General features: G+C 37.6%; 1 protein-coding gene across 3 annotated transcripts in view; it reads left to right on the top strand.

The window, feature by feature from the left end:
• Positions 1-12,908, top strand: part of LOC136835186 (ATP-binding cassette sub-family C member 5-like) — a 48,113-nt gene that overhangs the window by 28,394 nt on the left and 6,811 nt on the right. For all 3 annotated transcript variants that reach the window (XM_067098414.1, XM_067098415.1, XM_067098416.1), the window contains exons 10-18: positions 1,590-1,720; positions 2,331-2,499; positions 3,710-3,990; positions 5,696-5,919; positions 7,074-7,251; positions 9,589-9,766; positions 9,924-10,045; positions 10,757-10,861; positions 11,292-11,476. In XM_067098414.1, the coding sequence (XP_066954515.1) occupies positions 1,590-1,720; positions 2,331-2,499; positions 3,710-3,990; positions 5,696-5,919; positions 7,074-7,251; positions 9,589-9,766; positions 9,924-10,045; positions 10,757-10,861; positions 11,292-11,476 (1,573 nt within the window). The remainder of the gene's footprint in view (positions 1-1,589; positions 1,721-2,330; positions 2,500-3,709; positions 3,991-5,695; positions 5,920-7,073; positions 7,252-9,588; positions 9,767-9,923; positions 10,046-10,756; positions 10,862-11,291; positions 11,477-12,908) is intronic.

Here is a 12,908-nt window from a genome sequence, read left to right as displayed (position 1 = left end):
TCTTAGTGAGAAATAAGTAAATATCTCTGGTAAATTCTCCTTAGTGAGACACAGGTAATTAGCTATGTTAAATCCTTCTCAGTGAGACACAGGTAAATAGCTCAGGTAAGTCCCTCTTAGTGAGCCATGGGTAAATAGCTTAGGTAAATCCTTCTTAGTGAGACACGGGTAAATAGCTTGGGTAAATCGTTCTTAGTGAGACATGGGTAAATAGCTCGGGTAAATGCTTCTGAGTGAGACATGGGTAAATATCTCGTGTAAGTCCTTCTTAGTGAGACATGGGTAAATAGCTCTGGTAAATCCTTCTGAGTGAGACATGGGTAAATATCTCGTGTAAATCCTTCTTAGTGAGACATGGGTAAGTAGCTCAGGTAAATCCTTCTTAGTGAGCCATGGGTAAATAGCTCAGGGAAATCCTTCTTAGTGAGACATGGGTAAATCCTTCTTAGTGAGACATGGGAAAATAGCTCAGGTAAATCCTTCTTAGTGAGACATGGGTAAATATCTTGGGTAAATCCTTCTGGTGAGACATGGGTAAATATCTCGTGTAAATCCTTCTTAGTGAGACATGGGTAAATATCTCGGGTAAATCATTCCTAGTGAGACATTTGTAAATAGCTCGGGTAATTCCTTCTTAGTGAGATGTGGGTAAATCCTTCTTAGTGGGAATGGGTAAATAACTCTGGTAAATCCTTCTTAGTGAGACATGGGTAAATAGCTCAGGTAAATCCTTCTTGATGAACACGGTAATAACAATTAAATCCTTCTTAGTGAGACGGGTAAATAACTCTGGTAAATCCTCATTAGTGAGACATGGGTAAATAACTCAGGTAAATCCTTCTTAGCGTCTCGCTCGCGGGTAAATATCTCTATTCAACTTTTTTATATTTAGAATAGAAATTATTATAAAGTATTGATGTTTTTCTCAGCCACTGTTGATTGATTGATCGACGTATTCTCTGGCGTTGCTGTTATGAAGTTATTGACTGGGAAAATTACTGTTAAATTTTTATCATCGATGAAATATCTATCGTTTATAATCCTAATGTTCTTATATATGATATATTTTTGGTATTGTTATTGCTGCCATTTTTATTCTAATCAGGAAAGTTCCAAGATATAATTTATTACTAGTGTTGTAATTATTATGATCATTATTATTATATATTGTAGTTTCTTAATCTCTCTAATGAGTTTCTTTGTAGCAGCAGGTAAATCATACAACAGCTATCCAGAGTTTAAAGAACAGTAGTTAAGAGGCAAAAAGGCGTTAAAGCAGACGCAAGAAAAACATATCAGAGACATGACACAGAGTTAGAGGTTATTCGTGTCACATTACAGATCCAATTCAATTAATATATTTGACAGATCTCCCCAACTAAATAGAAGCTTTCAGTGTCTTCCTGTTTGGCCCCAGATACCAGATACGTAAGAATATAACATCATGAAAAGCAAACTTGAAACGTCTGATGGCCTCAGATATGTAGACACAAACCATCATAAATAATAATAATAATAATAATAATAATAATAATAATAATAAATACTCAAAAAAGCTATTATTATCTGATTCTTCCATCTTCCCGAAGGTGAGGCAGTGACTTCGTCAGAAGCCTTCACGATATTTACTCTCTTCATCTCGATGGGTTTCACTGTCAGTCTCTTGCCCTATGTCATAAGGTGTCTTGCTGAAGCTAGGATATCCGTGTCGAGAATGGAGGTAAGGTAGCCTTTTTTTTTTTCTTTTAAGTTTATTGCAGTATATTATATGCGTAAGTGTATGTGTTTATGCGTGTACTGATATAGGCAGATAGATGAGTATAGATATTTTGGTTTCTCATTAAGGAAAAGTTTGCTTTGGTATTTTACGAGTGAAAATTTTTTTGCATAAATTTTTTTCATGGGTTTCTAATATTGAAGCACTATGCACAAATAAATATTAATATGTAAATGATACAACAACACACACACACACACACACACACACACATACACACACACATATATATATATATAGAGAGAGAGAGAGAGAGAGAGAGAGAGAGAGAGAGAGAGAGAGAGAGAGAGAGAGAGATAATTACATTTTAATAAAAACAAATCTTTATGGTACTCTGTACTTAATGTTGCAAACTGCATAAAAACATGAAATAATGGCTGTCATAGTCAGGGCCTCTGGACCCGGACTCACATTATTCCTATTCTAACTCTGTCAGCTCGATTAGAATTCCGTTTTCTTAGAGGACACTGACAGTCTGTTGAACGCGACCACCTTGCGCGATGCAACTGTATACTCTCTTCTTTACTGACACTTATTTGACTTTTACCAACAGACCCTCCTGAAATTGCCTGAGCACAAGCAGACGGCAGCAGGCAAGGACATTGCTGGAACCGCCATAGAGATAAAAGACGCCATTTTTTCCTGGGATGAGGTCAATATCGACGATGAACAGGAAGGGCCTGAGAAGCTGAAACATGTCAGGAAGCGAACGACCAGCACAGGTGGGTGTCTGTTTCTTGCGCATGCTCAGTTATTCCTTGTACAGGCATGTAAAATCTGATAGACAAATAAAGAGCAGTATTTATTTACTTATTCAGTGTACGTTGGTAAGGTAGAGATGCCATGAAACTTAATTATTCAATCAATAAACAAACACGAGAATAATTATTATATTGGAATGACCAAGATTGATAAAGTGATTCATAGTTGTGTGAGGTTCTTGACTGATATACGCTGAAATTACTGTCTGTTCAAGGATAGATTTTACTGTAAAAATCAATGGTAACAATGGATGATAGTTTTATCAATTATATCAATAATAAAAGCTTCTATATGGGCTTTCATATTGAACTTCAAGGTTCATAGCTGATTTCACTCTCCAGTGCCAATGTGTCTGTGGGTCTTGTGTCATGAACAGTTAATTTTAATGCAAAATTGGAGGATACCTATTTCAAGTTTAGAACAATACTTTTCAGATAACCTGTGACCACTAGCGGATCCGCGGGGCGGGGGACCGCCACCTGGGCACGTGCCCCCCCTCCCCATGAAAAATAATGATAGAATAATAATATTGAAGATTTAGATAATAATAACATAAATGGATATAAAAATGGGAAAATTTTAAAAATCGATCAAAAGATTATTATATATATATATATATATATATATATATATATATATATATATATATATTAGTATGTGTGTGTGTGCGTAATATGAAAATTGGTGGCCCCCCATGAAATTTTTCTGGATCAGCTAATGTCTGTGACGGATAGCAAGATGAAAATAATAATTTCTATTTGATACTGGCAGGAAGAGAGCAGTTTTAAGGTAATCTCTGATTGATGTAAAGAACATGGTAATTTATGTTTGATAGCAAGATGAAAACGGTAATCTCTGATTGATATCGAGACGGAAATGACAATTTCATTTCGATAGCAAGACAAAATATCCTTATATCCAATTGAAATCAAGATGATTAGGGAAATTACTGGTCGATGTACTGTTGACAAGGGTCATAGTTGATTAATATCAAGATGAACTTCACCATATCTGACTGATATGGAGGAAGCGACGATTACTAATTTCTTATTAATATCAAGACGAAAATTGTAGTATCTGACTCACGTTTTGAAGAAATATCAAGACAAAATTGGTGTCGCCCTTCTAGAAAGTGAGAGCTAATACCAGAAGACTTCTTTTCCGCTACAGGAGAGAAGGACATGAGCGAAGACGAAATGGAATCGCCCCCGTTCTCCGGCACCTACAGGAAGGACCAGCGCGAGAGCTTCACCATATCCATATCCGGATCGATTGCGGGTTCCATCGCCAGTTCTGTGGGGGCGACGATAAGTGACTACAGACGGAAGCACGCGAAGTTGTCTGTCAGTCTCTATCGTATCAGTCTCACCATCCCTCACGGGAAACTCGTGGGCGTCTGCGGCAGCATCGGTTCGGGCAAGAGTTCGCTCATTTCGGCCATTTGTGGGGATGTGAGTATTTTTCTCGGGGATGTGATTATTGTTTCTCGGGGAAATGATTGTTGTTAATCGGGGATGTTATTTGTTTCTCGGGGAAATGAATATTGTTTCTCGGGAATGTGAGTACTGTTTCTCGGGAAAATGAGCATTGTTTCGCGGGAATGTGAGTACTGTTTCTCGGGAAAATGAACATTGTTTCTCGGGAATGTGAGTACTGTTTCTTGGGAAAATGAGCATTGTTTCTTGGGAATGCGAGTACTGTTTCTCGGGAAAATGAGTATTATTTCACCGGGAAATGAGTATTGTTTCTCTGGGATGTAAGTACTGCTTTTCGAGGATGTGAGTATTGTTTCTCGGGGATTTGAGTATTGTTTCTCGGGGATGTGTGTATTGTTTCACGGGGAAATGAGTATTGTTTCTAGGATGTAAGTATTGTTTTTGGGGAGTGTGAGTATTATTTTTCACGGAGATGAGATGTTCATTTAGCAGCAGTCCTCTTGTCGTCTGATCAACCTATACTTAACTTGTTTCTCCTTGTGATAAATGCCCAGTTTATGAAATATAATTTTTCTCTGTTTTTTCCAGTTACAGTTTCTGATTAACCATGGGATTTTGCCAGTCTATTACAGGTTTTAAGAATGAATGAACTTTTTTTTCTTTAACTGGTTTGGGTGTCATTTCACTCCAATATTCCAACAAGTCATTTAGTTTTGAACACACTTGATCCATGTACAAGGTAATTTCCAAGGAAATTCACAAACCATACGTAAACGACATTTTACCACTGTCGATTACGTATGATTCACGTGGTTGCGAAATTTTTAAAAAGTTCTCATGTATATGCATTAATTACCTGACCCCTTTCCTCTTAGTTGTTTGCTATTTAAAGTATCTTGAACAACGTGTTAATATTTCTGCACGATAATTTCTTATGCCTGCATACATTTGCTGATTGGATTATCAAATACAGTTTTTTTCTTTATCTTTCTTCATATTCCTTTATTACTTAATTTTGTTTTGAACTTACTTTTGCACTGAATATAACAAAATTTAACAGTAGTTTGCGTAAAGTCCCAATAATATAATCTTATGAATGATAATCAAATTTAATTATGCTTAGATATAAAATTTTTATTCCCACCTGCCTTTAGGTTTAATATTGCTATTTCCTAGTCAGATTTGTGTTTGATAAGAAACACGAAATGAGTGATATTTAGCTGCATCACTAGTAGGCGGCAGGTCTTTAACATCAGCACTTCTCAAACATGACCTTGCCCTGGAATTTTTTCTTTCTCAGCTCATCAAGAGATGCACAATCCGTGCTAATTTAGAACTGAGGACCTGAATGATTCTTCTTTCTCCCGCCTTTTTGATTTCCTCATGAGTGCATTTGTCAGACAGGAATAGCACTGCATACTCGAAGAGAACACTTTGCTTTTTCAGTACAACTCCCTTTCCTATGGTATTTAATCTTGACGTGGTATCACATCCACACAGAGCATGCATAAATGTCAGAACAGGGGAAAAAATGGCTTACGCCAGTTCGTCGAACAAGGTTTCTCAGGACGGGAAAAAATGGCTTACGCCAGTTCATTGAACTAGTTTTCAGAGAACAAGGAAAAAATGGCTTGCGCCAGTTCGTCAAACGAGGGACGAATTGTCCCCATGTATTTACTTCCTCTTCAGATTGCTAAATGACCATCGATCTATTCCCCAGATGCGCATCAATCGGGGAAACATCTTCGTAAACGGAAAGATCGCCCTGGTGACCCAGCAGGCATGGATTTACAGCGGGACCCTACGGGACAATCTGCTGCTGGGAGCGCCCTACGAGGAGGCCAGGTACAAAGAGGCCGTCCGGGTCTGCTGCCTGCAGTCCGACCTCGAGATGCTCCCCGCCGGCGACCTGACGGAGATCGGAGACAAGGGCATCAACCTAAGGTACGTTTTGGGTATTTCCGTGGTGCCTTCCGTAGGGGGCTAGCGCCGTCAGTGCACCTCACGTGGTGCACTGTAGGCATTACTTAATGTTCTTTGCAATGTCACTTCGGCCCCTAGCTACGACCCCTTTCATTCCTCTTACGGTACCTCCGTTCAAATTCTCTTTCTTCCATCTGACTTTCCACCCTCTCTAACAATTGTTCCACAGTGCACCTGCAAGGTTTTTATCCTGGTACACCTTTATAACTTTATTACTGTTAATTTCCTTTTCAGCTCTGAATGACCTCATAGGTTCCAGCGCTTGGCCTATGGCCAAAGTTCTTTATTCGAATTCAAGTTAAATTCTATGTTCCAGTCCCAATTTCCGTGGTACTAAAGCCGATGGAATGGGCAACTCAATAGCACTTATCTGGATCATATTAAAAAACAAAAGAATATGAAAAAGAATGGGGCTTATTCCCGAAGAAAGTGAGAAACCATCCTCCTAAATGATAGAAATTTGGAAGAATCTTGGGAAACAGAAGAAGGAGGAGAATTCCAAAGCTTGGAAAAAGATAAAGAAAGATTCACCGAATTTAGCAGTCCCTCAACCATGTAATCTTCTTGCCATGCGATCTCCTTACAAGTTGGGAAGACTTGGCATCGTTACTTTGTTAAATGTACCAAGGCAGAACAGGGCATCTTAGTAGGCTATTGAATATTTATATAATTCTTTTAACTTATCAAAAATAAGCTTCCTTGCTTGAGTCGTTGTTAATGTTAATGTTTGATTTTATTTGTCAGTATACCTAAATATTTCCTAAACCTGCATAACTATTTTTATGCCTGTATATGACATGTAACCGTTTATCAATGTTCGGTTCCGTATGTTGAAAAATGACCCCTGAATAAGCTAGTGTAGGTTAAGTTTTTTTCGTTGATGTTGCCTTTCATGTATGTATGTATATATACATATATGTATACACATATATATACTGTGTGTGTGTATATATATATATATATATATATATATATATTGTGCAGTAGATAAGTACATAATTAGACAGACAACCACCATATTGAAACATAAAATCCCCAGCTCTTTAAGACGCACATTTCCCCCAAAACAAAACCTTTCTGACGATACCACTGACATCCCAAACTGTGCCATCCAGCGGCGGGCAGAAACAGCGTGTGAACTTGGCCCGCGCCGTCTACAGCAACAGAGACATCTACCTGCTGGACGACCCCCTCAGCGCCGTCGACACCAAAGTGGCAGGTGCCATATTCAACAACTGCATCAGGGGACACCTCAAGGGCAAGACGGTCTTGCTTGTCACTCATGCTTTGCACGTAAGTCGGATTCGTTGAGAATCATTTTTCATTTTCATTTTCATTTTTTTGTGGTGGGAAGTTAGGCGTCTTATTCGCGATTCATCTTTATATTATTTAAATAAATATGAAAAATGAGCTTCCTTGCTTTTTGCTTTCGTTATTTTCATTTTTTTGTTGGAAGTGGAGCGTCGTATTCTTGATTCATTTTTATTTACCTTCAAAAATTGAAAATGACTTCCTGACTCTTATCATTGTTGATGTCAGTGTTAAATTTTATTTGTCAGTATATCTAGATTTTTTATATTTATTTTTTTTATTGTGGGGGGGGAGTGGTTTGATTTTTAAAAATTTTAGTCTGGCCTCCTGTTGTTTATTATGTTTTTCTGAAGTCATATAGGTATATTAAATTTTAAGTCACGTTGATTTTACTTTTGATTTTTAACCTAAGATGCGCTTAGGTGTCACGTAATGTTTATGAAGGAAAATCACGGACGCGGTTGCATGTAAATTTAACAGACTTCTCAGTTCTTGGAAGTCAAAATAATCGAAAAGATATTTCTAGATATTAGTTTTTCCATTGTCGGTATACATTTAATAATTCATCTAATAATCATTTTAGTTATCGATAATTTGCCTGGTGGAAACAAAGCACAATTGTGTGTATTACAGCATATTTCTAAAAACGGTACCGAAGTGGCACGAAGGAAGTTTTAACAGAAGTTTTCCAGTAGTTAGGTATACAAGCAGACAAGAATTTATATATAATGGTTATATCATTTTATTTTTAAATAGCTAAGCCCCGTGTATTTTCTGGTAAAAAATTACGCCTTAATTTGGTTTTGATATCAAATCTAGTTCTGTAGTTGTATAATCATATATGAGCATATGGTTTAGAGAAAATATTTAACGTAACTTTGCAAATCTTTTACATCATAGGTCGTTTTTATTATTATTATTATTATTATTATTATTATTATTATTATTATTATTATTATTATTATTATAAACAAACTCAAGGATCAAACCCTCACGTCATGAACGTCTAGATCGTTGAATTCGCTTCCTTCTGCATTTCCTCAACTGTCAACGTAAACTTATTTGCAGGACCGGCTTGTTTTGAGCAAGGATGACCGTTTTGGTCTTTAAAAAAAAAAAAAAGCCAAAAATTAAGTTATTTCTCAAAAACTAAGAAATTTTAATTTCAAGCCAATAAGGCATTTTCTCATGACGCGGTCACTTTCCAATAATTCTTTATTGCTTGATGTACTGTTTTCTGTGGCTAGAAAATTTCCCCCTTGTGCTCATTTGTTCTTTAAATTTTACCAAAATAAAAAAGCAGTTATCAGCATCTCTTATTTTCCATTCCATACCAGTATTTTCCTGTGCTTACCTTGCAGTTAAATCGCATATTCTGCGAATATAGCCGAGTTGTATACAGCATCGATTTGTGGTCGATTTGTCGAGTTAAACCTATCGACCAACAATAACACAAAAAATAACCTTAAAAGTCGAATTATTGGCATACCTTAGGAGCATCATGTCGCCAAACACCGAACCAGTATTTTTCTTCCTACAGTTGCAAAACTGAAGTCACGCACATTCGTGAAGGCGATGTCACGCTAGCACGAACAATTTGCAGGTTCAGTTCCCCCCACCCACGTATTAATAACTACTTGTTACAAAGTTCGGTGGATGGATGTAAGTTTAATCTCTTGTAAGAAACCATTTTCTTGTGAATTTCTGATGTTGTTAAAGGAATGATCAGTTATAGAAACGCTGCTCTAGAATTCCGTCTCTAATCGCCCTATTTTTCCTCCTGCTTGAAAGAACAGATATGTGATGATAGTAAGTATTGATTTTGTCCAGTTTCGATTTTTGCTTCAGTTCTCTGTTCTTATCACTCACTTGATAGTTTACTGCCTAAGTACTATAAAGGCGATATATTGAATTATGATTTCCACTTTTAAGGTTCTGAATCTCATGCCTTTCTTCTTACTTTCCAGTTGCTGGAACAGTGTGATGAAATCATTCAGTGTCTATACAGTTCCTAGATTCTGATTCTCACCAGTAGCACCTTTCCTTTATCTTCCAGTTGCTGGAACAGTGTTTTGAGCTCATCCAATCTCTTTCCAGTTCTCAGATTCTGATTCATGCCAATGATGCCTTTCTTTTACCTTCCAGTTGCTGGAACAGTGTTGAGATCATCCACTTTCTTTCCAGTTCTCAGATTCTGGTTCTTACCACTGATGCCTTTCTTTTAATTTCCAGTTGCTGGAACTGTGCTGAGATCATCCAATCTCTTTTCAGTTCTCAGATTCTGATTCTTACCAGTGATGCCTTTCTTTTACCTTCCAGTTGCTGGAACAGTGTGATGAGATCATCGTGATGGATGAAGGGAGAGTCAGCGAGCAAGGAACTCACAGCCAGCTCTTGGCAAATCGTGGTGACTACTTCCTTATGGTTGGCGGAATAAGCACGAAGAGCAGTTCGCCCAAGGATGCTGATCAGAAACCAGAGGACAGTGCTACTAAAGGTGACCTGAGCATTTTTCTTTTTATTCTGTTCTGAGGTTGTTTTCATTTCCGAGAATATTCGGACCTTTTGAAACAGACGCGTCCCTCAAAGCGCGAAATGGCAGGCCTGGAACCGCCTGGAATAATCGCGTTTCTTCTGGAAATTTCCCTTTCCAGGACAGACAGACCAAAAAGGCTCGTCGGGGGAGGAAGGTCTTGGGCTGGACGGAAAGCTGACCACTGAGGAGACCAAAGAGACCGGCGGGGTCAGCTCCAAGGTGTACAAGACTTTCATCAAGGTGAGGATGGGATAGAATAAAGCCAGAGGTCCCAGTAAATGAAAGGGTGATACCAGCGCATAGGTGAGGAAATGAGAAAATAATGGGATGGGATAGGTATGGAAATGAGATGATGGGATGGGATAGCATAGAACCAGATGCTCCAGTAAGTGAGAACGTGACGTAAAATGACAGTTTTCTGAACCATTATGAAGGACTTGCTACACTTAAGGCTTTTATTGTGACTGAATATCTTTGGGATTTATATTTCATCTAAAGAAAATGAATTAGTGTTTTCCCTTCTCCAAATTATTCTTTAGTTTTATTCGGCTCTTAAGGATCTCTATCGTTAATTCACATATATTTACATCTTATATTTTCAAAAGATGATTTCTGAAAATCTAATATCTGTTGCCGTTTCTGTCACCTAAAGCGAGTTATATATCTAATTTTGTTTCACTTTAAGAAGAGGAGCCATCTTCTTGTCATTTTTGTTTGAATTCATCAATTCAGTTAAAATTAAATTCCTGCGTCTCTCTCCGCCGTCCTTACACACGTGATTTTGTTTCATTTGAAATATATAATTTCCATCACCCAAGAAACCGAAGTTCATTTATTTGTACTTTGCTTAAATTTCCAGTTAATGCCCCTGTCGTTTCTGTTGCTCTTATTGTTTTATATCGGCTTTATATCAGTGAAAATGATTCTATTTGTTCTTTTTTATTTTGACAGGTGTGTGGTGGATGGTGCCTGGTGTTCTCTCTCACCGTAGCCGTCTTTGTTTTTGTTCTCTTGCGACTGCAGAACATGATCTGGCTTCAGATTTGGCTGGATGAGGTGAGATTTGGTCGGAGTAACGCTATTGTATGCAGAAGAAAATGTAGATGAAGTCTTTTGTATACAGTGCCATCTTTTTTCGTGGAAAACGATGACCACATGTATAATAGATTCTCTTTTGGTTATTTTTTTTAAACGGTGTTCAAAGTTATTTGTGTACATATATAGATACTGTATATATATGTATGTATGTATGTAATTACATCTGTATACAACGTAGAATTGCAGTATATATATATATATATATATATATATATATATATATATATATATATATATATATATATATATATATGTATATATGCGTGTGTGTACGAACACAAACAAAACATTATATTGAAGTAAATAAGTCTTCTTCTCTCTCTCTCTCTCTCTCTCTCTCTCTCTCTCTCTCTCTCTCTCTCTCTCTCTCTCTCTCTCTCTCTCCCAGGGTGACGGACTCAAGGACGAGCGCCTCTTCAACATGACCGAATACAACTTAACCTTGTCTGAGGAAGAGCTGAAAGGGAGCATCGTTAACAATCCGATGCTCTGGATGTACCAGACCGTCTACGCCGCCTCCTTCGCTCTCCTCGTCTTCGTGGGCATTGCCAAGGGCGTAGGAATCACCTTCAGGTAACTCAGACGCACGTGGGAAGTCATAGGCCTGATTGGCCTAACCACTTCTGTGAAAGTTCTGGATATGGTCATGTTAAGATAGATGGAGTATATCACTGAGTAGCCATAACTTGAAAAGTGAGAGAGAGAGATGTCGTTTGCCATTATTTGTGTGACTTACAGACAGACAGGCAACAGTAAATGAAAGCTACATCTTGAAAAATGAGGTGTAGAGCAGGGAGCGATAAAGATAAAGTGACGCGGAGATACACAGGTTGTAAGACTGAAATGCTCCCTTCTGGGGAAAACATTTTCGTCGAAGTACGCTAGATAAGTCTAAAGTAAACTTCTAGACTTGCATTAAAAAAAAAATCTTTCTCTGAAACAACTAACGATCAGCCTCGAATACAGCTGACAACAATCATAGTAATTAGAGAGCGAAGCAGAAATATAGACTGGATCAACAAGGCCTCAGAATATCAGCTTTACTGGCCACAGTGCAGACATCTTGTCTAGACATTCGTATTGATCCTGATTTTGCGTTTATTTCTTCTCCAAGCGTCTTACATTTATTCATGAGTATTCGTAAGCCCATTATCAACTCACGGAAGGTTAAAACTGACTTGCATTGTGTTTTGACGAATAGTGATCGTACTCACACACGTTGTAAACGTGGGTTGTACCTGTAGGTTATTGTGGAAATATACAGACGCATCTATAAGAAATACCTGTGGTTATTTCATAGAAAATGTTTAAGAAAATAACTGTCAATCTTCATGATAGGAAACTTCCCTTTTGCTTTCAGATTTCTTTATGTATCTTCTTGCTACACGAGAAATGCGATGTGGTAAGTTTAGTATGTCAGATTATTGTAGATGGGACTTCTTGTGGTCTCGAATTGCCTAATTGATTGTCGATAGTCAGTTGAGCATCGTAGGTTACACACTTATGGGAACCTGTGTTGATATTCGAATGTGCAATACTTCCGTTCTGATTAAACTTACACTTTTTCACATTTATTCCCTTCTGTCCCTATGTTTTCCGAGTGTCTCGACTCTGTAAGGCAATCTTTTGCCTTTCCCTGTCATTAACATATCTCGAAGATATTTACTACTAACTATAAAGCTATTTTCCACATCAGTTCCAGCACTTTGTATACTTTGTATTCGATGAATTCCATTTTTCTATAAACTTTCACCATTTGATAAAGATGGGAATGTCTTACACTAAAAAAGAATTAAAAAATAGGTTGGTAAGTCATTAATTCTGCACAGCCGTTGCACTAGCACAATGCAGCTTCCTCTGTAAACACCACTAATAGTTTTACAAAGGTTTGGTTTTCTTATGTTTGTGGCACAAAGTAGGTCACAATTTGTAGCCTAATTATGATTGTTTAATGGATAAATTAGTGAATCTAGTTTCTAGATCTGTAGACTCTCTCTCTCTCTCT

This window comes from Macrobrachium rosenbergii, chromosome 55, assembly GCF_040412425.1.
Source record: "Macrobrachium rosenbergii isolate ZJJX-2024 chromosome 55, ASM4041242v1, whole genome shotgun sequence".
NCBI lineage: Eukaryota > Metazoa > Arthropoda > Malacostraca > Decapoda > Palaemonidae > Macrobrachium > Macrobrachium rosenbergii.
This window is presented reverse-complemented; position numbering and strand designations above follow the sequence as displayed.